The 24,776-nt window shown below is 41.8% G+C and overlaps 2 protein-coding genes across 7 annotated transcripts in view; one reads left to right on the top strand and one right to left on the bottom strand.

Annotated features, from left to right (window-relative positions):
• Positions 1 to 4,061, bottom strand: part of orc4 (origin recognition complex, subunit 4) — a 7,916-nt gene extending 3,855 nt beyond the window's left edge. Inside the window, exons 1-4 of one of the 3 annotated variants that reach the window (XM_015017342.1) lie at positions 3,990 to 4,061; positions 743 to 834; positions 194 to 265; positions 35 to 111 (exon numbers count right to left, since the gene is read on the bottom strand). In XM_015017342.1, coding sequence (XP_014872828.1) covers positions 35 to 111; positions 194 to 250 — 134 coding nt within the window. In that variant the 5' untranslated portion in view covers positions 251 to 265; positions 743 to 834; positions 3,990 to 4,061. Of the gene's footprint in view, positions 1 to 30; positions 115 to 193; positions 266 to 742; positions 835 to 3,266; positions 3,353 to 3,989 lie in introns of those variants that run through there. The other 2 variants (XM_015017341.1, XM_015017343.1) reach the window with 2 other exon arrangements.
• The window catches only part of mbd5 (methyl-CpG binding domain protein 5), a 27,833-nt gene continuing 6,352 nt past the window's right edge, over positions 3,296 to 24,776 (top strand). Inside the window, exons 1-7 of one of the 4 annotated variants that reach the window (XM_015017340.1) lie at positions 3,296 to 3,369; positions 10,477 to 11,053; positions 12,697 to 12,799; positions 14,527 to 14,698; positions 15,465 to 17,807; positions 22,200 to 22,399; positions 23,309 to 24,394. In XM_015017340.1, coding sequence (XP_014872826.1) covers positions 10,941 to 11,053; positions 12,697 to 12,799; positions 14,527 to 14,698; positions 15,465 to 17,807; positions 22,200 to 22,399; positions 23,309 to 24,394 — 4,017 coding nt within the window. In that variant the 5' untranslated portion in view covers positions 3,296 to 3,369; positions 10,477 to 10,940. Of the gene's footprint in view, positions 3,468 to 9,046; positions 9,180 to 10,476; positions 11,054 to 12,696; positions 12,800 to 14,526; positions 14,699 to 15,464; positions 17,808 to 22,199; positions 22,400 to 23,305; positions 24,395 to 24,776 lie in introns of those variants that run through there. The other 3 variants (XM_015017336.1, XM_015017337.1, XM_015017339.1) reach the window with 3 other exon arrangements.

The following is a 24,776-nucleotide window of genomic DNA, read 5'->3' as shown; positions in this document are numbered from 1 at the left end:
ACATTATTCCAAAACCTGGGATAAATTCACCTACTTGTGTTGAGCCTCCACTCCCTCTGGTTTAACAGGAAGCTGCTGATGGCAAAATCTCTTCCTTAAAATCTGATGAACCTGGAGATAAAACGCACATGAATACAAATTTATAACGTCATCAACATAAACAAAATAAGGGGGAAAGTTCTTCATTTCAAACCTGACTGATGCATTCTCCAATAGGCAGATGAGCATCTTTTGCTTTTCTTTTACTCATGATGATGTGAAAAACCTGTAAAACATATGGTTTAATATTTTAACAAATGCGCATTCTACACTTTAAATCAAAAAACATGTATTTATGTTGATAAATCACTGAAAGCAAAAAAGTCGGCATTGAATAAATCCCTTAAAAGATCCGTCAGTAGTTATTGCTTGTTTTATTATCGATTACGACTTTGGCATACTTGACAGAAGGCCTAGCAGGGTAGTTTGTTAGCCGAATTGTAAAGGGGGCATCACTTTTAAAGAATATTTTCCAGCCATTACCTGAGGCCATTTAAAAAACTGTCAGAAACGATAAGATTTCTAAAACAGCTAAATTAAAAACAAGAGTTTGGTGTAACGTTCATTCCACTTCCACCCCGCTAATTAATCAGCCCGCAGCTGAGAAATTCTGAGATAAAGAACCTTCAGTTATATATGTAATAGAGAGTTAATTAATATAAGGATCTGCACAGACAGTAGCTGGACAGGAGAAGTTTCCTACCTGAACGTGTTATGGTGAAAATGTTTCTCTATCTTCGCGGGAATGCACTGATTACCACTTCCTGCTTATGATTGTAGCTCACTTCTGATTGGCTTAGGCAGACAGCCGACCGGAAAGCGGCACAATGTAGTTAAACGAAATAAAATAATAACAAAAAAAAGATACAACAGACAGATTTAACATAAACTCACAACTAAATACAATTATTTTTCGAAATTAAAAATAGTAATAATACAACAATAACATCAGCGCGAGAGTTAAAGTTTAAACACAGAGATGTCTAAATGTCGCCCTCTAGGGGCAAAGAAAATTATAACGCAGGCGTATTTGTTTACATTTATAGTCCGGCTTTTTTCTTTAAAAATCAACAACATTTGAATATATTATATTTATATTTCACAGCTTTAAAATTCCTTAAACAGTCACTGTCATTATTTATGTGTCATTGCTCATTCAAGACATTTATTGTTATTTTCTGGGGTCATGTTTGTTTTGTCCAAATTACATTACTGAATTTATCCTATTTCCTTAAACAGTTTTTTTTTTCAGGGTTTGTATTTTTTATTTAAAAGTCAATTTTTTGTGTCTTTGTAATAAAATTTGTCATTTTAATATTTTTATGTATTCTGTAAAGCACTAAGAAATAAAGGATGAAACTTGAAAAAATGCATATTGTTAACCAAGATAATTTACAGCTAAATTAAAAATAAAAGTAATATTAAAGAGTGAAAAAAAGGTGACAGTTATTTTTCTTCTATTTTTCTAATAGTATGAAATTTTGGGGATGTAAAAAAAGAATATTATAACATCATTGTTATTAAAATGACCTTATCACTCTTAACTATTAAATGTGTCTATTGAATCTATGCAGAACATGAAAAATATGTTTTCTTTATTGTTGACAATCTCATAAAAAATTCACATTATATTTATAAGTTATTGTTTTTATTAAAATGTAAGAATCTGACATTCCTCTGACTTTGATAAAACTGGTTCAGATTTTCTCTCGTCCTCAGTAAAGATAAAGCTCTGGTTATGCTGTGGCTTTAAGTTGATGGATGAAATAAGCAGAATAAACTAGCAGACATCTCAGGAATCGCCTGCTTCACTGAGCGCCTGTTTATTCTGTCACATTATGGTAAAATACGACCTTCTGCTGACATACTTAGCTTCCTGTCTGCCCTTATATAAACACATGAAGAGCTTTTTTAAAACAGCGGACGATCTCGTTTATGGTTTCCTCAGGTTTGACCTTCAGAGCTGCAGCCTCTTCACAGCCGAAGGCCTCATTTTCAAGCTTTCATGGGTTTTATTGATCCTGTTTGAGTGTCTGTTTTGGGTGCAGTGTCAGTTTTTTAGATTTGCGCATTTATACTGGACTCTTGTTTACAATTTAGCTGCAGATAATGAGCAACACTGAAATTCAGGATAGTAAAAGCATTTTGTGAAATAAATTGAATCATTAATGACTCATTCTGGGGGATTTTTTGGGGTAATTTTGTAATTTTTTTCTCAGACCTTAATATTTGGGGAGAAATTTTCTCTTTTTGTTCTGTTTAAATAAATGCGTGTTGATTTGTTTATTATTATTATTTTGTCAGATTAGAGATCCTATAGAATGCAACTGTTTGTCCAAATGTTTTTCTTTTTCTCAAATCAAACATTTTCTGACTTGTACTTTCTGTTTTTGCCTGTCTTTAGGAAAATATTTTTTGTTAGTATTTCTAAATTTTGATTCCTTTGCTTTTGTTTTCTCGGGTTTTACATTTTGTATTTGTTTTTAATTATTACATTTGGATTTAGCTGTCAAATCTTCATGATTTATTAATGTTTAAATAATTTTTTGCATTATCATTATCTTAAAATAATGATTTACCAGTTTTGCTTTTGTGTTTTTTCTATTTTTTCAAAAGATTTTGTTGTTTTCCCACCATTTTTTATGTTTTAGTTCTATGATGGCCGCTTAAATGCAAATGTTTGCCAAATACTATTGTTGTGTAACGTCTTTGCATCTTCTCTGCTTTTATATTTAGTAATGTTTACAAAATGTTTCATTCAATGAAATGTTTTTGTATTTTTGAATTTTGTTGTCAAATATCAATGATTATGAAAGGTTCAGTTATTATTTGAAATAATCTCTCTTAAAAAATAAAACAGTAATTTTGTCTTTGTGGTTTAAATGCTCTAAATTGATCTTTAATTTGCATGTTCATGTTCTAAAATTTTAATTTCTCCATTTTAAAAGTGGTGATTAGTGTAACTTTTCATATTCATACATGATATCTGTGCTTTTTTGCTTTTTGTCTTGCAAAGGTTGCTATTGTTTTCTCTGTTAATTTTGAGCTATGCCTATATTTAGATCTTCCCGAGTGGAATGACACGCTGTGGATTGTGTAATTTTACGGGTTTCATGTCTGTGACTCATCCCAGACACTCCTCCAGCTGTTTTATCCCTAACTTTGCAGCTTTCACCCCGCACATCTCATGCATGCCATGCAGCGCTCCGGAGTAAAACGTGCATCACCTCTCTCCCATCTGCTGGCAGCCCGTGCCGGCGCATGCGCAGCGCGGCTCTCCATCATCTCCAGTATTCCAGTGTAGGAGCAGCAGCAGCAGAGAACTAATGGGTAGGCTTCTTATTCTTATTATTCTCCTCATCTGAAGCGCCTCCTCGCTACTTTCTGTCACTCTTTCAGCGGAGGGATGCACTCGCCGGGGTGTCCGGGTAAGAATGGTCGGTTTTCGGCCTGCTTTGCCGCAGACAGGAGCGTTACAGAGCCTGAAAAGCGTCTCTCTCTTCATCTGCAAACGCAACGGGTTAGCACGGCTGTTAGCCAGCAGGCTAAGCTAGTCGTGCTAACTCGGCCTGGCCCTGGCCTCTCCTTGCCCCCATTTGGCTCGAAACCTAACTGGGGCCTTGCTAAAATATTTCCACCTCGATAATTTGTAAATCGGAACCCGGGCTGCGGGTGCTGGACGTGCCCGAGCCCGGTTCCGGTTCGCAGATTAAAAAGCCAACGGTTGTTAGCTTGAGCTGGGCTCTCCGTCTAGTGCATTTTCCTTACAACAAGCTAGCAGGCTAACGGCTAGCTCAGTGTTGGCTCCAGAGCATCAGAGAGCCCTCTGACTGGTCCCAGTCCGCCTCTCCGACACCGAACCGGGTTCAGCGAGGCCGAACAGCCGCTACAGCAGCGCCGTAAAGCAGGTTTCCGCTGTTCAGCCCAAGTCAACAGGCTAATTATCTCACCTTTAGGCTTGTTTTGATGATGTCCAACCGTCTGTCAGGTCCAGATTTTAGGGGGAACTGCTGTCATTTAGCCAACTGTTAAAGCTGTCAGGGTTGCCTTTAATTTAATGTGTCACTGAGCCAGCGTGGGTTGGATAAATGATCATAAATACTGGATATAATCTACACATTTCGGTTATTGTAAGGGCTTTTGGATCTCCCTATGTAACCTGGAAAAATCATATAATTACCCTCTAATTAACATGAAAAGGACAATTGGTATTCCTACAAGATTTGTTGGTCTTTTTTTGAAAAGAAAATATGTGGGAAAACAAATAATTTAATGTTGGAGAATTTTAAGAAGTCTTTAAATGATCCCAAATCTTTGGTTTCCACGATGTGGTGAAAGCAAAATTCACATGTTGTTTAATTAGCATTAAAACTTGTAAAATGTTGTAACCAAAAGGAGAAAATTCATTAAAGAATGAGTTCAAACAGATTTTGTGATTTATGGATTTTAGTGAAATTGCACCCGTTTTAACCCTTAAAACATACATTATTTTGAATGCATTTTAAACTATAAAAGAAGTAGAATTTGAAATGATTTCTATTTGTTTGATATTTCAGGACTCGGAGGATTAAAATAAAGAACAATAGAAGAGAAATAGAGTGGTTAGTTATCTGTTAATGTGTTGGTAACAGCGGATTCGTATATTTATGAGCGTTACTCCAAATTATTTGTGTAATATCAGTCCATTTGTGGATCTTTACGTAATGCGTTTCTAAAATATTCAATAGAAAACGCAGATTAGGAAATATAGGTGCAATGCTGCTTGACATGTGATTGGCTGGTCATTGGAAAGCAACCAATCCAGGAGCACCATTTATTTTCCTTGGCCCTGATTGGCTGAACCTTGCAGCGGAGATAAGGAAGACTGTAGATATTAGCTTCTTTTGAATTCAAGCGTATTGACGTTTTATTTTCCGTTCAGTTGTTTCTTAAATCCCATTTAATTCTTAATATAAAATAAATAAGATTATTCTCTTAAGACAACAACAAGGAGTTGATTTATTTCTACTGATTTCCAATTTCTTTGCATTGGCTCATTTAAGAATCTCTTCTGTATTTGAACCAAAAACTGTGTTGATTTTTGAAATTCTGTACATTTTGATGTAAATAAAGCACCGTTAGCCTGACGTTAAGTCCAGCATGTTTTTAAAAAAAATATTCTGGATATGCATAAATCATCAGACATTCCCATAACTTCACCTTGATGTAGCAAGTTAAATCTGTATTTAAAGGATGTTGCAGCTTAATGGGAGTTTGCAGACTCACTGACAGGAGAAGACCTGCTTAAGATAAAGGTATTTTCTCTCTGTGAAGCTTTGGATTAATTTACTGTGTATTCAGCATAAAACAAATGGTATCATCTGATGGAGAAATTCACATTCCTTCCAGATGATACTGATATCATGTGTGTAGTTGCAGAATCTTAAAGTTTCTTCTAGATTCTGGAGTCATTTATTTAAAGTACGTAAAAATGAAGATGCTAAACAAAAGTGGTTGTCTTTGTAGAAAGTGCTAGAAATAGACGGTTGCTCTGCAAAAACACATCATTTTAAAATACAATTGATAATTTTAAGGTTAAATATTGAAAATAAATATTTGTAAACATTACGTTCTGTTTTAACGGTGAAAATCTATCATTTTGTGTAGCAAATTTGACTTCTTGTCTGAATAAAGGTCATTATGCAACTTTACATACTTTAATATGAAAGAGAAATAAAATAACTTTTCAATAATACAAAATCTTCTATATTGGTTGAAAAGCAAAAAGCCACAGCATCTTAGAAAATGCAATTTTGTGCCAATATGTCCCTTAATTTATGTTAAAATCATTGAACAGGAGATCTTTGTGCCTTCCATTCTAATGTTAATTAACTTGTAATATTCCTTTAAATAGGAAGAAAAACATTTTTATGCATTTTAAAACGGCAACCATTTAAAATGTTTTCCTTCGAAACAAAAATATGTTTTTTAAAGGCCTCAGGAAAGATATGCGTGTCCCTTGCTAAGGGAAATAGAAATTATGCTAAGTGAATAAAAGTTACTCTGAAATTAAGATGAAAATGGAATAATAAATGAACAATACTGTTATAGACAAAACAGTGTTTTTTACTAAAATGTCACTCTAAAAGATAAAAAGCATCCATCTGTATCTACACATCTACTGTCCATAAAACAGTTTTAGATGTTCACTTATGAGAGTCTCACATAAATCGTCAAAATCAAGATTTATATCAATAAACAAAACATCCAACATCACTATTCCTTTTTTCTTTTATTATTGAATTAAAATAACCGTACATTGATCGGTTTGCCTCAGTCTGGTGCATTTTAATCCATCCGTTTGTTTTACTCTGACCTGTTTGTAGCACTATTAGCAGCTGAAAGGTGGGACAGTTTGCCATAAAGTTTAGACTTCCTGTGATTTAAAACTTCTTTATTCTAATTAATTAATTAGACATAAACACAGCGATGCTTTAAAGCATCCCTGATTGGTCAGACATCCTAAATCCTGTCGGATCAGTCTCTCTGTCTGATTTTATTTCTACATTTCCATAAACTGCTGCCCTTAATGGACCACAGATCCAGTTACTCTGCCATATTTAGCCGAGCTTCTCTCTTATTTGATCTGATTTCTGACCTGAAACGTTTATTTTTCAGACAGTCTTGTTGTTTTTGGTCCTCAATAGCCTAGCTTTAGACAAATGAAAGTTTGCCTTCTGAATAGAGGAGCAGCTCATAGAGTAAAAAGGACATTTTTATGATTTCTTTTTTGGATCGCTTTCATATTTAGTAACATCACCTTGTTTGTTTTCCTTGTTATTAACTGATGGGATCAAATGATTTTAAAAGATGTGTTTACTAAGTATGTATGTTAAATCTCACCTTAGCTGATTTCTTCAGCTTCTGAAATATATGCATGGTTTCACTTTGGTCTCAGCCTCCACTAATTACTTAAATTAGCACCAAGTTTCTCCTTCGCTCCATCTCTGTCTCTTAAAACCAAAAAGATGGAGCGAAGAAAAGCCACAGCAGAACTTTCTTCTTCAGTATTTTACATCTTAAAATGAATGTTGGGAACTGACAAATCTGGAAAGTAGGGTTTGAGGAGAAAGAAAAATCAGTTTGAGTAAGAATTGTGGTTTTTATTTGTAAAGATTTAGAATTGATTGGTCAGAAGTTTGTGGCCATTTTTATGCAGAAATGTTTCAACTACAACAAAACTGGCTAAGCCTGGTGCTTGGGTGTCATTCATCCAGCGGTCCGCCGTGCTTTTGAGTTAAAAAATGTCTAAGGTTGACAGGAAATTTGGAAAATATCACTTGATAATTATGTCCTGTAAAAAGATTGGAAGATTAATACCTGAACATCAACTATAAAATCTTAAAAATTGCAAACATTTTAAAAAGACTTTACTTGTAGCGGCACAAGTAAAGCCTGGTGGCCCGCCAGGCTTATATCTTGGGGGAAACCCTGAACTAGTCCAGTTCCACCGTCATGAATGATGTGCATTTGTACGCTTCTTCATTAAATAACTACAAATGGTTAAGAACTCCTGGTTGGAATAGAACTAACTCCAGCTACTCATGGATTTGATATCTAAAATTTAAGACATTTGACACATTAATGTCTCCATTTGTCCGTAGATCATGAGAATCCTTTTCAAGCCTAGCAGAAGCCTTATAATTGGCTGATAATCAGTTGATTGGGAACACAGTGCCAGGACGGAAAGTCAACAGCATCGATGAGGGAGCCGTTGCTGCTCATCGGTCTGGTAGAGGTGGCTTTGCTCTGACGTCTCATTTTGATATTCTTAGCAGCGTTTTGCTGCCTGCGAGGCCATTTTGATGCAAACAGTTGTTTGTCCTGTTTTTCACCGTGATGCATTTTGGTTGTTTGCTCTGTCTTCCTCCTGTGGGTAATATCACAGAGCTTAAAATCTGACGTCTCTCCATTATAAATCACTGATGCAGCCTTTAGAGCCCCCAGCAGCAGATGAATCACACTTCTTGTCTCAAGTGCTACCTTCATTGCCTCTGCGTCCATGTTGTGTGCATCAGGTAGCTTCAGCCGGGCTGCGGTTTCAGAGCGTTAACGCTCGGTGAAAACAGGAGCAGCTTCCCCACCTGCATCACAGGAAGCTGTTAGAAAAGCTTCAGATGTCACAATCTGGGGAAAAAAAGCTCCATTATGTGTGAACCTCTGCTGCTGTCTGGCTGGTTTAGTCCTGAGTCACTCTCTGCTGGGGACAGCGCAGGTAAAACCGGCCACAGCGAGGGAGTCACTTCCTGTTTCACTTCCCAGATGATCAGTGTTCCAGACTTTATTCCTTTTCCTATTATTTTATTCCCAATTTCCTTAAATCCGCCCTTTGTCTTCACTCTTCTTTTATTCTTTCCTAATTTCCTTCCTTCCTTCTTTATTACTCTTTTCATTCGTTCCTTCTCTTTTCAACCTTATTTTATTCCTTATTTTCTTCCTTTGTTCATTTTCACTCCTTTATACCTAATTTTCTTTCCTCGTTGCTTTCTTCTTTGTTCTTTCCTTCCTTCCCTTTTCACCATTATTTTATTCTTTATTTCCTTCTATCCTTCCTTTCTTCTTTCTCACTCTTATCAGGTTTTCTTTTTCACTTTTCTTTTATTCTGTATTGTCTTATTCATCTTTGCTTTTATTTCTAATTTCTTTCCTTCATTCCTTCCTTTTTCACTCTTATTTTATTCTTTATTTCCTTCCTTCTGTTATTCCATCCTTGTTCCTTTCCTTCCTTCCTATTCCATCCTTCCTGTGTTCTTTCCCTCCCTATTACCTCCCTTCCTTCCTCCCCTACTTGTGTCTTACCTTCCTTCTTTTTTCTGTCTCGTCCTGTCCATTCTTTCATTTTTCCCTCCTCCCTTCCTTCCTTGTGCCCTACCTCCTCCTCCTTTCCTTCCTTCAGGTTAAATCCTCCTCGCTTTCTGCTGTAAACTCTCAGTGAACTTCCATCTTTGTGTTTTAAAATCTGCTCTGGGAAGTTGTGTGAATGTTCAGGTCCTGCTAAAAGCCTCACAGTGTTTTAATCTGACATGTTGCAGGTTTAGACATAACTGGAGTTTCTCCCGTTTGCATGGAAGCAGAGTTAGCAGAGAGCTGCTTTGCCTGAGGTAAAGATAACACCTGCCGAGACGCTTTGTGTAATTTCTAATCAAAATGTCTTCGGTTTACATCCGTTCTCTTCCTTTTCTTTTCTGATGCAACCCAATAAAAAAAAGCCGATAACCAAAACATTTGTCAGACATCCTCGCGCTGCACTAGGCTCTTGTTGGAGAGGTAATTTCTTCTCAATAGAAATGATGTGCTTTTTGTTACGTCCGTCTTTGCCAAACATGGAGCTCTGGGAAATTAGATTTTAATGATGTGGCCGTTTCACTTATACGATTCCACAGCCGTCTCCTGAGATGATTGCTGCAGCGCTCTGCCTGATAAACAGCTGCCCCTTTCCCTGTGCTCACCTCCCCGCCTCTGTGGGAACATCTCTGGGTTTGTTTCAGCAGCTAAAGGCCTGTTATGAGTCAGCAGCACCACCAGCTGAGAGGAGACTCTGCTTGCAGCTCCGCTTGGCGAGCGGCGAAAACGTGTGATTAATTGAAGGTCTTAGATGCACCAATCAGTCGCTCTGATCGGTGACTAGGAAGGGGAATCGAGAACCGGTTCTTGTACAGAATCGGTTCTCAATAGTTCAATTACTTGCTTAACCATTCCGCTTATCGGTTCACGCTCTGTGTTTTCCTTTAGAAAATGTCCAAGATGGCGTATGGGCAATATATGATTATATCAGCCGATTTATCAGCAACGATTTCCTTAATTGTAGGAGATTGGTGATACTTACATGTGAAAGCGATTTCATATATCTCAGCAAATCCACCGTTCTTTGTCTAATTACCCAGTTATGAACCCCAAAGAAAAATAATACTGAATTGGTGCAAGTTGATTACGTTTCTTATGCCCATGTTGTATTTAACCATTATTTTAGTAATCGATTATTGTGACATTGAATATGATAAATTGGCAATTTCAGTTTATCATTGAAACAATTAATCAGATTATATGTTTATTGAAATTGTCAACTAATTTAATAATAGATTGATTTTTAACTGGAGTATTCAGACTTAATAAAGGGCACTTACCAATTTTTTTTGATTAACTGATCAATAGCTAAACTAAAATAGTTGGCACTTACTTCAGTGAACAATTAGTCACGATTAATCTGATTAACCCCACTTTTTAAATGGTAACAGTGTGATTTAACATCAAAATATCTGTCTGCTGTTTGTAGAACGTTGTGAACTGTTCAAAGCTAATTTGGTTTTACTGTTTTGTTTTCACAGTGACCTCAGATTGATGAGGAACTGGATTGTTTTTAGGTTTTGACTCTAACTGTCCGTCTTCTCCTCCTCTCAGGAGTCATGGGGAAACCACTACCCAACTGTGATTGGGAACCAAAATCCTGAAAAGATCTCTGATGGTGTTTTTCCTGGGAAATGGACAAGTGTTGAGAAGTGAAAAATAGAGGACTTTTCTTTGGAAGAACTCGACAGTCCCGATCCCCGCCCCCTCCCTTCTAGCCAATCGGATGGCTCCGAATGACAGGATACAGTAATGGATGTGGTCACGCCGTTCAGCGCTGTAGCCAGAATGCAGCTCAGAGGGTAGGGTCAGCTGTGAGCCCGCCTCACCCTACCCTCCCACCACCCCTTTAGCTCCGCCAGAGAGCCGCCCCCCGACCCCCACATCCAGGCAGCAACCCTTCTCTTCCACCCTCCCAACACCGACCCCTCCACCACGGCTTCGGAAGACGGAACATGACGCTGGTTCATGTCTGATACGTACACCTCTGAGGCGTCGAGCGTAAAACCAGTGGAGCAATGAATGGCGGAAAGGACTGTGAGGCGGGAGATGAGAGGCAGGCCGTCCCTGTCCAGGTCCCCATTGGCTGGCAGCGCAAGGCGGAGCACGGCGGAGGCGTCGTGTATGTGAGGTAAGAACATGTCCAGAAAGGTGGTGTGTCTACATGCTGTTGGTGTCCTGTTTCCTGATGGAAGACCAGTCTGGTCACTCAGATCAGCTTCAGGGTTCAAAGTTGAACTCCACCAAAGAAGTCCCAGAGCTAAACCAAATGCAGTTCTTTAAAAACACAGCATCCAACTAGCCAACCATTCGTCTTATCTTTCTTCCAACCCTTCATCCATCTATTGGTCTGGCATTCAACCATCCATCCATCCACCCACCCATTGGTGTATCAATGGTTGGATGAATGGATTCAAGCATTGGTTTACAGTATGTACATCCAACTAATGGTCTTTAACTCATCCAACCAACCATCCAACCATTGGTCTTTCGCTCATCCAACCATTGATGTCATCCATTTGTCATCCATCCATCCATTCATCCATCCATGCAGTCAGCCATTCATCATCCAGTCATCATTCCAAACATTGGTTTATCATCTATTTATGAAGGTTAGTTTGTGTTTTTACCAGGATCCATAATTAAAGTCTTATTGCTGCAGAGATATTGACCGTAGAGTCTCAATGAACTTTGGTATTTATGCTGAAGATCGTGAGATCGTGTCAATTACAGAATCCAGACGACTTTTGATTTTTGAGAAGTGTTAATATAAGGATTAGTCCTAACTCATTTTTAAGTTATTATTGTCTCTTGATCTGCAAAAGATCCTGCATTTGAAATAAAACTATAATTTCTATCATTTGCATCTTTCAAATTCTTGAGCATCAGAGTCCTGAGTGAAGTATCTTACAGTCTTGATGAGCGCTGTTGCTTAAAGGAGACGGCTTTAATAGAAAGGATGTAAACAGGAGGCTTGAGGGTTGGTGGTGTGAATCAGAAAGCCCCCAGCAGGTGTGTTTACTGTCCACACACGGTCAGAGCTGCTATGATTGATCGGCTCTGCAGGAAACCGACACAAACACGGCGACGTTTAGATGCTGCTGCTCCCTGCGTTGAGTCACGCAAGTCCCCTCTGACGCTGCAGTGTGTCTGAAATCTCCCCAGCATATTGTCCTTATCGGACGCTGAACGACTTATTGATACAGAAAAACTGTAACCTACATGTTTGCATAAATGCTAAATGTCTAGGAGAAACCAACCATTCATGAAGAAAACTCCTTTTATCCTATATTTCAAAGCCGTCTCAGATCAATGCACCAATGATGTTACATTTCTGTTCCTGTCAGTGCTAATGCTAACTAACTGCTAATAAACCCTTGCTAACTAGCTAGCTTTCCAGTTGGCTGGACGACGTTCCTTCTTCGCTACTGGCTCCCTTCTTTTGCAAATCCATACAATGTTACCTGCATTTTGTGCAAAAAAGGTTGGCACTACTACAGTATAAAATATGCAATTTTCTTTTGTACATTGCTGTCAAGATAATGTCTTAAATTACATCCATAATTAAATTTGCGTTGGTGAAACCTGCAGAAACCTTGTTTACAATCATAACCTGGATCAGAGAATGAAGCTCATCTTTCTGACCAGTCAAGTCTTCTATAATGTTCTGACGAAGCTGTTCAGTTGATGATCCCTTTTTAAAAGTGAATTATTATTCTACCATTACCATGAGCGTTGAGTTTAACCCCTCCCCCTCTGGTTGCTGTCTTCCAGTCCCAGCGGCTCGCTGCTGTCCAGCCTGGAGCAGGTGAAGACCTACCTGCTCACAGATGGAACCTGTAAATGTGGCCTGGAGTGCCCGCTCATCCTCCACAAGGTAATGCTGCTGCTCCGGTTCATGTGACGTCCCTCAGAGAGAAACATGGAATTTTAGTTCATTTTTTCCAGATTGAGTCTTTGTCATTCCTTCTTTCTTCCTTCTCTCCTTGCTTCCTCTCTCTCTTTCTTTTCTCCTTTCCTTTCTTCCTCCAATCCTACCACTCTTTTTTCCTGTCCTTTTCTGTCTGTTACCCATTTTCCCGTCCTTCCTTCCTTGTTCTGCAAACTTCATTTTCTCATCTCCTTCCTTCCTTTCTTCCTTCTATATTTTTGTGCCTTTATTTCTTTCCCTTCTCCTTGTCTTTCCTCCTCTGTGTTCAACTTTGCTTCGCATTGTCTCGTTTTTCCTCCGTTCTTTCCTTATGCCATCACTCCTTCTTTCCTTATTTCCTACAGTTTCTTATCTTTTCCATCCTTTCCTTTCTTGTTCGTCCTGCTCCTTTATGTTCTTACTCCCGTCTTTCGTTCTTTCCTTTCCTTACTTTTCTTTGTCCTTCCCTCTTTTTTCTTCTTTCCTATTGTGTTCTATCTATCCTTCATTCCGTCCAAGATCTGTTTTTCTTTCTTTCCTTGTCCTTTGTTTGTCCTCTGTGTCCTTACTTTACAACCTTGTGTCCTACCTCCTTTTTGAATCTTTCTGTCCTGTTTGTTCTGCCATAAAGTGAATGAACCCAGTAAATCAGACCTAAACTTGCTGCAGTGGTTGTTTTTCAGTCTTAAATTAATCTTTGGACGGAATATTTTCAATATTTATGACTTGTGGAAAGGACAAATTTGTGAAAAGCTGCTGAATCTGGGAAGATTGGACACTCTTAATGGTTTCTTTTTCTTTTGCTTTTGAACTCCCATTTTATGTTGCAAACATAGTTGGGATTCATTATATAAATTCAAATCAGTCACCTCACTTTGACCCGATTGAGTTTCTGTGCAGTCGTACAAACTCTGAAGTTTTTGTTCAAGTATTTTCTATGTTTACGAAAGATGAAAAAATTATATACGTTTATCCAAATTTTTATTTTTTGTTTAGGCCATGAATATTAGAAGATAAAATTACAAAACTTATTTTTTTTTAAAGAGCTCAAGGTAAGAAATATCCTATCTAAATCCATCCATTGAAAATGTTATAACCGTTTCATCCCTGTGTGATCGACAAAGGAGTGGACATCTAGATGGATGGATGTATTGCTGGTCAGTCGGTTTGTTTGTAGCAGACAAACGATCCACTTTCCCATTTGTGAGTTTGTCTTCAGTCTAGTTTTTAAACAGATTATGACTTCAAGGCCTCTCTGTTTCCCTACAGCGGAGTAATTCCTACACCCTCCAGTCTGTCATTCTCCCTCAGTTGGAGGACAGTGTTGGTTCTTCTTTAATTCTTGCCTCATTAGTCGCCCTCTTGTTTTTTTCAGTAGCTGGCATTGATGCCAGCTCTGCCATGTTGGTCCACTCCAGCTGTTGGAGAACTTTGCACAGCTGCAACACTCTTTTCCCCTCTTTATGAGCTGAACACAGAACCACTGGTTGTCCAGCAAATGACCATCTGTTCCTGTAAAGGGCCTTCAGATTGATTTTTATATCGCATGATGCAGGATATTAGTCCAGTGTACTTGAAGAAGGTTGGCTATCAGTGATTTATTTATGGGTTTTGCTCCGATATTAGACAGATGTTCTGAATAAAATCAAGGCTTTCAAGATTCATAATAAGACCACACGTCTGTTTGTTGTCAGGTGTTCAACTTCGACCCAGGGGCGGCTGTCAAACAGAGGACGGCGGAGGATGTGAAAGCAGACGAAGACGTGACCAAACTCTGCATTCACAAGAGGAAGCTCCTGGCTGTGGCCACGCTGCACAAGAGCATGGAGACACACCCGCCTCTGGCACTGACTAGCCCAGGAGGAGGTACATGGACATGGAAATACAGTCCTTACAACCTTGGTGTATTATACAAGCAAGGGTAGCAATCTGGCTTGAATTGTAATTGCTTTATGGCATGCTTCTAGTTGACATCGCCCAGCTGCTGAAGCTTTTCAGCTTGTTTATTGGCCTGGAACTACTGCAGCCCATTGCTATTTGAACCATTCAAATAACTTTGACTTCTGCTATTTATAAATTTTGTATTTGGTAGGAAATATTTTAAATTATGAAACAAACTTCCGCATCCTAAAGACACCTTGGGATCTGTGAAGGATAAATATTTCACTTCAAAACTTCATTCAGAGTTGAAACAAGTCTTGACCCACTTTCAAAAAGGTCAATGTTTTCTAAAATGCTACTCTTAGCATATTAGCATGGATGCTAATGTTTGAATTAGCATCTCCACAATTTCATGTTTGCTATTATTAGCTATCATGTTAATATTAGCATTTTAAATGTGCTAAATATTGATGTTGCTGGCATATTGGCTAATATGAACTAAACTCTATATGTGGTCAGTATTGATTCACCTATTTGCTGATTTTTTTAAATTAAATAACGTTCTAAAATATGGGACTATATCAAACTGCCCAGCTTCTGCTGTTCATTGTGCTTGTACATCACTAGAAAACCATTTACAGAGTAATTGCAATGCCTGTCTGGTAGTTTTACTGGCATGTGAAAGAAGTAGACATTTTTTCCTGATGATTTGGTTTTGAATAACTTGGCAATGATTTGTTTCCCATTTTAGGTACATCATCTGCAGTTGCTGTGCATTCTACAACTCAACGAGCAATAAGGACTAAAGCCCATGATGGGTTGCCCAATGCTGTTGGTCCTGAGTGCAAGAACCCGTTCAAAATGATAATGGCGGCCGGACAGCAGCAGCAGCAGAGGTTGTTTCCACCTCAGGAGGCGGGTGGAGCCCCGCAGCCTGAGTTTTACTCTGGATACCCCCGGGCACAGAGGCTACCGAGCGGGGACCCTGGAACTAAATCTCCATATCGGGTGGGGTATGGAGGCATGTTGAGCCCATCTTCCTCCAGTGCTAAACTGTATGGAGATGGCTCTCAGTCTCCCAACACAGACACTCTGGGCAGCCCTGAGGGGTTTCAGAGGACCAATCCTTGTGGCTTTCCAGGAGCTGGTAGTCCCGGTTCAGCATCCATCCATGGGAACCCTAGGACTCCTCTTTCCCCACCCAGAGTAATGCTTCATGGCTCTCCTGCAGGCCAGCCATCCTGCGCCATGACAGGAAGGACTAGCACGCCCCTCTCCCCTACGGCCACTGCCAAAAGCCCTGTCATGAACATGAACATGCCCCGGGGGAACTTCCCACCCGGCATGGATCTGTCTCGTGCAGCATTTCATCATAAATCTCAGCCCCCTCTGCATCCTGTACCTCCCCCGCCATCCATACCACCACCCTGCGCTCTTCAGAAAAGGCAGCTGACCTCTGAAAAAGACCCCTTAGGCATTCTGGATCCCATCCCTAGCAAGCCAGTTAGCCAACCCCCAACCCATGCCCCCAACCCGCCCAACTTCCAGCCCAACATCCACTCTCAGGTACAAATGATGAATGTAAACATCCCCCCTCCTGCCATCGTTCCCCTGCCAAGCAACTTACCTTTACCCACAGTGAAGCCTGGACCTGTGGGCCATGGTGGCAATGTGCAAAGGACTCAACAGAGCGGTCCTTCCTCCTCCATGTCCCCCTCCCCTGTCACTTCCCCTGTTCACATGGTTGGACCGGTTCTGGGGAGAATCGAGGCCTCGCCTCATCGCTCGCGTTCCTCCTCCACTTCCTCCGAACACGGGAGCTTTGCAATGCCCTCGGGTCACCAGGCCCCGTGTGCCACCATGAAGGTTCCTCCTCGTTCTCCCAGGTCTGCAATGGGGTCTCCCCGGCCAGCCATGCCCTCAAGCCCATCCACCAACAAAACTGACCCACTCCACCAGTATAAAGACTCCCAGCTGCTGCCTGGAATGGGAAACCCAGTCGGCACCCATCAGCACAGCAACTCCATGTACTCCCCCACCTCTTCATCCTCTTCGTCCTCTCTGGCAACTTCCAGCGCTTCCCAGAAGGGCCACCCTGGTCTCCTTGGGATGCCCCTCAACCAGATCCTTAACCAACAGAACGCCGCTTCCTTCCCAGCCAGCAGCCTCCTCTCAGCCGCAGCCAAAGCACAGCTAGCAAATCAAAACAAACTCGGCCCTGCTGGCAACAGCACTCCCGGCATGGCTGCTGGCGGTGCGGTCGGCATGCCGGCAATGGGGGCGGCCAGCGGAGGTAACGGTGGGGGTGTCGGCCCTCGAAACATGGAGGGACACAGCACTTTAAATCCCATGCTCCCGCCAAACTCCACCATGCTGCTAAACACTCCAGAAGGTCAGAGTGGCCGGGCGGCGCTGCGAGACAAACTCATGGCCCAGCAGAGGGATCCTGCACGGAAACGTAAGCAGTCGTCCGGCAGCGCTGGGAACCACGACGGTGGCAACAACATGGTCTTCAACATGCTCAACAAGCAGGGCATGGGGGGACCCCACCTGCAGGGGCCCAGCGCTACAGAGCAGCTGCGTAAAGTGGGCCGGATGGGGAACCTGCACCCCAACGCCTCCATGGCTCAGCTGCTGCAGTCCATGAGCTGCCACAGTTCCCACAACATGGCGGGGAACAGCCACCGCCCTGGGCTCAGCTCCGGCTCACACGGAGCGGCGCCGCTTCACTACAACGACAGTGCGGGCATGCAGCAGAACCTCCTGGTCCAGCAGAGGTTGCGACCTCCAGGAGATCCCATCCAGCACTGCCAGAACCTGGACCCCTCAGGGGGCCACCTGGTCCCCCGTCCAGGCCAGTACCCTGACATGATGGCCCAGATGCAGACTCAGTCCATGAACACCTGCGGTCCCATGGGGCCAGGCGGTGGACCGATCGGACCTGACGGCATGCCGCTGGTACGCCCCAACACTAACCCACCACCGCTGTCCCATCCGGGTCCGCACCCCTCACAGCTCCACAGTATGAGGAGGACGAACATCGTGCTGCACGCAGGGGGCGATGGAGGCTGCAACCAGACGGTCTCTGATGCAGGTGAGACTTTGCACGACTGTGACGCAGCTGTCTAAATTACAATCAGGTTGGATGTGATGTTGAAACAGTGGATGATATTTATTGGGTCGAATTGCTGACAAATTAACTTTTCAGCAAGACTCTACGGGTGTTTTCATACCTCGTAGTCCGGTAGACTCGGTTCAATTGGGGACCAACCTGCTGTATTTGTTATATATTCTCAGCTGGTGTGATCCTCTGAAACAAACCAACTTATTGGAAAACCTGTTTACCTCCTCGCCTGTGGGGGCGCTGCACCAAGAACTGAAACACTGAGCACAACTTCCTTTTTCACAAAATGTAAAGTGGTGTTAGATTTTATCAGTTATTTCTCTTCAGTAAAAGATCATGAGCCATTTCTCCCACTAGTGCTAGACACGCATGTTTGTTTTGGTTATTTTTACCCAGAATGCCCTGCGCCATAGTCCACTTCCTGCTTTATGAATATGAATTTCTTTTGTAGCCGTTTACATCCATCGCCACCTTGATTTTTAATGACTTATCTTGTGCACTAACTAACTGATGTGTAAATTGAACAGGACATGTGATGCAGTCAATTTTTAACCCCGAAAATTCCTTGAATGTCTTGTAAATGTCGAACACCCTCTTTGCTGCCAGTCCCTCTCCTCTTTTCTTCTGATAAGTCTCTGGCTTGATGAAGCCTTGGTTTCTATGGTTATGAGTGAAGTAAGACCAAAGGATTTGGGTGATAGGCCCAGAGTCAAGATGATCCGACTCCTTCAGCGTGTCAAAGCTAACTAGTGGGCCCCTCATCTTTAGCTGCCCACTAATTGTCAGTCAGCCAGTGTTTCTCTCTGTTTTATTTGTATTCTAACGTCAGTGAATGGTGTGCAAAGATAGAAATGGGATCTGCATCACGCTTTAAAGGAAACAACCCAGATAGGGAGCTGTAAAGAGCTTCTCCCAGAAAGCTGGTCACTATAGTAACGATAGACCCTGAATAGAGGCCAGAGTGAAGCCTTTGGTGACAGTTTAGGCCGGTGTGTCTGATTGTGTAGGTCTGCTTGTGCATTACAGAGTGTGTGCTTCTGTTTATTTGTATGCACATGGATGACTTGCAGTGTGACTGTATTTTTCAGATCTCGTTTCTGTTTCCCTCCCTGCAGTCGAACCGGAATCATTTTATGTATTCGATTTGCGTTTTTGTGTTTTATCATAGAAATATGACCGAGGTGTGCTCCAGGCCACCCGCTCTTATCACCAGCTATTCTGTTTTTCTGACACGTGAATTCATTGAAATTCAGGCTTGTTGGTGGAGCGTGATGTTTTTCATCACTGGGGATTTTTTTAATTTTCGGCGTCCTCTCAGTGTAGCTGCTGAAACAGATGTGTGAGGTTGAAGTTAATTGGTCATCACAGAAGCAAAGTCAGCAGTTTTTAAAAACCCTAAAACCTCTGCCCCAATTTCAGTTTACCTGCCCCTTTTGCCTGTTTTCCCTGTCTAAGTTGATTACATAGACTTCATAATCTATTTTAATTAATGTTGTTTTGGATGTTTTGTTTGTTTTTATTCTGTAAATTTTATGTTTTTCATTTGAGTGGGTATACTTGCATTATTATTACTACTACATTCGTTCATAAATGGTCTCCAAATGACATTAGCATTTATTGCAATAATTTCTGGAACTATTTATTGCCCTACAAAATTTATCTTGACATGCCAAGATATGACCAACCGTTTTTAAGTTTTAGCTTGCACACTCCACATTTCTACAGGGTTTTTTCTAAGTTCTGTGAAAGATCAACATTTGAAAGCTGAGTGGGTATAATAGCAATTTGCACCAATCTCATGGTAAAATAATCTAAAAAAAATAACAGATTAAAAACAATACATATCTTTGTTGTAGAGTTTGTGTCTATTTAAGAGTTTAGCAGAAAAAAGTGCTTATGAATTCAAAACGCTGCATATTTTGTTGATTAATTGTGACTTAATTAGCACAGGAGCACCACAGGGGACTGTACTCTCACCATTCCTTTTCACTCTGTACGTTGAAGATTTCCAGCACTTGTCCGACTTCTTTCATCTACAGAAATACTCAGATAAGTAGGGTTAGAAGTTAAGGTTAGTTAATTTCAAAAAATGTTAAAATCAGAAATATCGGTCGTAACAACAATATTAATATCAGATATCAATGTCGCGCTCCATTCCTAGCAGAAAATGTTACTTTTTCAGACCAACATTAGGCGCTGATACAGCTTTACAATGGGCCCCATTAGCTAGTCTGAGCATGGACTGCAGGTTTTGTGTTTATTCTAGGCTTAAACCCTGGATTAATATTTCCACTTTGTGGCAGATGTCATGTTTGGCAGAGTTTCCCATTCTTCGGCATTTAAAAGCCTTTAAGAGTCGTAGAAACTGAGCTAGACGGTGGCGTCTGAGATGTAGCCTTGAACCATCTGTTTCCATACAGCTGCTGCGATTGAACTCCCCCCCCCACCCACTGCCACTCACTCTGCCGCCATTAACAAATACTCAAAAGTTCATTGTAAACTCCCCCGGACCCCCTGTATCCAGTTGACCGCCGCCCCCATCCCCCTGCAGTCTAAAACCGCTCCACCCGACCCCCTTAACCCACCACCACCCCCAACGAGCTTCCTGGCTGCGGACAGCACCACCAATCATCACTCGGTTTCCATGGCAGCGTCCCCCAGCAACAGCCGTCACTATATCATAGCAGTAGCGGATGATGTGGGGAGGACGGGGGAGGGGGTCAGCCGAGTTGGAGAGAAGAGGAAGGGGGGGCGGCGAGGAAGAAAAGAGAGCACACACAGCTGCCCTTCAGCGGCGCAGCATCGCACCAGCTGCTCCAGTCGCCGCTCGTCCATGTTCACACCCACAGAAACACGTCGGGCCTTCGAGATTCTGTATCTGCCTCGGCTTTGTCTGCGCACTTCTCCCTTTATTCATTGATACATCTGTGGCCTCCGTGTACTTTGTCCATGCGCCGTCCTTGGATGCTTTCGCTAACAAGTCTGGCTGTACTGTTCATCTGGCAGCTTGTCCATCTGTTGGTTTGGGCTGCAACAGATTGTTGATGTGCAACTTTTCCCTTTTGTGAGTCTCGACTCAGAAGCATTGATTTTCTTCCTGGTGGAAGCACCAGATTAGAGTAGAGCGATAAAGTGACTAAAACTAAAGTGCAGTGGAAGGGAAACCAATTTAATTAGCTTTATCATTTAGCCAAACAGAATATATTTAAAACACACTCAGCTAGGTTTCATGTTGTAGGACTTGGATTATTAAACCTTTAAATTAAAGCTCAGACAGCATTTTTGTGATTTATTTATTGTTTTCCGATAAATAATAGATTTTGTGGTGCTACTTTTTTCCTCATTAGACCTCTTCCAAAATCTACGTATAAAAGAGGAGAAAAAATAACAAGCAGACAGATTAAACACACAAACAGAGCTTAGTTTGGTTTTTGTTGCTTGCGATATTGAGTAACAGCAGTTTTGTAGAAATAACAAACACTGCCACCTGCAGGTGGGAGTTAGCACAACTTATAAAATGCGGGGATCTGTCTTTGGATGAAAACGCTTAATCGCGAAAAACTGGAGCGACTAGCAAGAACTGAAACACAACAACAATGAGCTTAGAGAAGCAACATTTCTGTTACTTCACAGCGAGATTATTCACTAAAACATTAAAGCTACTGTAAAGCTTTCCAACAGTTTACGTCCCAGCTCGTTTACCCCAACGTCAAATCAAGCAAAAATCCAAGAGTGCTACTTCAGGCTCGGCTAGATTAAATGTAGGGCCGGGACTTAACGCATTAATTTCAATGATTTCGATAAAGACTTGTGTTGTGTTCGAGCTGTGGTAAAAGGAGTTAGCCTATCAGCAAAGCTACTTAAGCCTAAAGTAGCATCTCAATGCTAAACACGATGCAGCAGCAGAGGTATCAGTGTCCATAATCCATATTTAAAGAAAAACAAAACTATAAATTGTCAGGGATTCCTAAAACTCTGGAACGCTGGATATGTTTAATAGCACTTTGCACCAATCCTGACGGTTGATTAGCCTAAATAACAGATTAAAAACAATAAATACGTGTTGTTCAGCTCATTTGTCTATTTATCCAATAATTTAGCATCAAAAAGGGTTTTTGAATTGAAAATGTTGCTTATTTTGCCAATTATGTGACTTTTGATTAAAATTAAAGACTCTTCAATCGACTTGATCAAAAATGTTCACCATTTTGAACTGTTCTAATGGTGAACATTTTTGATCAAGTCGATTGAAAACCCACGACTTGTTTTTAATAACTGACTGATCAAATTTGGCTTGTTTGGAAGAGTTGAAGTTTCAGCATTGGGGTCTGTTGATGAATCGTATCCCCTCTGGTTTTTCAGGCATTGGCATGGGCACCATGCAGCCTCATGTGAACGCTGGTGGAGCTCAGATGTACCAACAGCAGGTCCACCAGCGAATGCCACAGGCGGTTTCCTCTCACCCGGCCTACCAGGGGCAGCAGCACTTCTCTGACAACCAACACTACAAAGATGGCAGCAGCAACGGCGGCTCCATGGCCTGCCTTTATCCGAACTACCAGGTAGACTTTGGTTCTGTTATTGTTTTTACAGCTACTGGTTTGTTAGATTAAAACTTCTTCCATATGATTTAATAATAACGTCCACTTCGAACTTGTTTTAGTATTGTAGTTTGGCCTCCATCCATCAGAGGGCACTGCTGGTCATTCTTAAGCAGAACCAGTTGATAGAGAATTAAAGATGGCGGAGGGATCCCAGAATGGGAAAACAGTCCAAATGTGGTTCTGTTTAGAAATATAAACAGTTGATAAGCTTTTCAAGTTTCAAGTTCATTTGGGTGAATATTTCTCTAATCCTGAAAGATTAGTATTTGAATTAGTTTTTAAATTCAAAATATTGTGAAAAATTTAGCCCACTTGATACAGGAGAAAACTCGAGTTTTAAAGGAAATCAATTAAGTCAATCAATGTTAGATTAACTCAGTCGATAATTTTTCACTTTCGATAAAGATATCTGAGGTTTAATATCGACTGATACTGAGGCGATACAGAAAACCAAATCTGATTTGACTAAAAACTTTTCTTTTTTAAAAAAACACTGACAGAAATGTACTGAATTACAAATTAATTTGATAATTCTGCACCAGTACAGCAAACTTAAATACACCAATAGCTTCACAAGCTTGGCCAAACATGTAAAAACAACTTTAATTTATGCAGTTAGGAGCAGAACAGCCAATGGAACATAAATAATAAAGAAACAAACAAAAACAATAAGTAAAAAATAAACTGCAACAAACCTTCTTTCAAATGGTTCAGAAAGTGAAACTAGAAAGGCACAAATCATAGAATTAGACTCAATAGATCTGACTTTATGGATCAGGCAAATTCTCATCTGGGCCATATCCAATACAGATATTGATATTGTATCGGTGCATCTCTGATCATGTTGTTTTTGTGTCTCCTCAGCAGGGAATGTTGCCCCACCCTCAGTTTGCGGAGGAGCAGCAAAGCGAGGGGCTCCCGGCAGGCTCTGAGCGGGGCGCCGGTGGCGGGCCGGAGGTGGTGGACGCCATCTACAGAGCGGTGGTGGACGCCGCCAGTAAGGGCATGCACGTCACCATCACCACCACGGTGAGTGGGACCACGCAGGCCAGCCCGGTGCCCGCCCTCAGTGCCATGAGTGCCTTCACTGCCAACATGGGGGAACCCGTCAACCTCCCCCAGGCGGTCAGCGCCGTCCTGCACGGGCACCAGGACGGAGACCGGCCGCGGCAGGCCAGGCCAGGGCGCGGACAGAAGAACTTGGATGCTGGGAAGAGCACGCCGGACGGTCCAGAACCCAACGACTACTTCCGCTCCCCTGGCCGGGGAACGCCGAGGGGGCAGTGGGACGGAGAGGCGCCACACGGCGGAGGCTTTGAGGCGCAGAGCAACAACACCTGGGGAGGGGAGGAGTTCCTGGAGTGCTCCACCCAAGTGAGAAGTAGTCCTCTGATGGAGAGGCCTGCCAGCCTGGCCCCGGCGCCGCCCTGCCCTGCCGAGGGCTCCAGCGACCACGGCCTGGCCGTTCCCCACGACAAAACCTTCTTCGACCGGTTCAACAACTGCAACCGGACGCCCGCCAACTACAAGGAGCGTCTGGAACAGACGGTGGAGCGGTGCGCCCACATCAACGGCGCCACGCCTCACTTCAACGCCAGGGCTTACGGGGAAGTCCTGGGCCCCCCGCGGCAGGAGCTGACGGGGGACGACCAGTCGCCGGGCTCCTCCACCAGCCTGGAGGGGCCCCTGGCCACGCCCAAAGACTACAGCCACTACAACGGCCACTTCAACGGCATGGCGCCCAGCCCCTCGGACACCAAGAGCCTGAGCAGCGAGGAGGACCTGCGGCAGCCTGACTCGCCCTCGTCCGAGCTGCTCCACTACCGCTCCAGAACCTTCAACATGGGGGAGCTGGTCTGGGGCCAGCTGAAGGGCTTCCCCCCCTGGCCTGCCAAGCTGGCCGGTGACGAACAGGTGCACTGCGCCGCAATGCAGCTGCGAGAGCAGGCCAAGGTGAGGCGCCGCGTCCACTTCCTGCACGTTTACTGAAACGATTAACGAGGATAAATCGATTATTGAAATAAACATCAACTAAATTAGTAAACAATTAACCTTTGGAGTAGATTGGACTCAGGAAAAAGTCCATTTGCTGAAAGAACATATTCAAAAACTATATACACTTTGCATTTAAGATAAAAAAAATACATTAGTTAATGTTTTGCCCAGAAATGTTAGCTTCAGTCGGTTCAATAAAATCTGATATTAAGCATCTTTTGCTCAATCATTAATCAATTAATAGAAAATCAATATTGAACTGATAAATCAAGCAGAAAGGGCTGAGCTTTTCACATGTTGTTGCATATTTTCTCATTTAAAAAAGTATATTTCAATGTAT

The sequence above is a fragment of the Poecilia latipinna genome, unplaced genomic scaffold (assembly GCF_001443285.1).
Source record: "Poecilia latipinna isolate Pla-1442-1.1 unplaced genomic scaffold, P_latipinna-1.0 Scaffold2128, whole genome shotgun sequence".
NCBI lineage: Eukaryota > Metazoa > Chordata > Actinopteri > Cyprinodontiformes > Poeciliidae > Poecilia > Poecilia latipinna.
The sequence above is the reverse complement of the archived record's forward strand: the minus strand, read 5'-3'. Positions and strand labels throughout refer to the sequence as shown.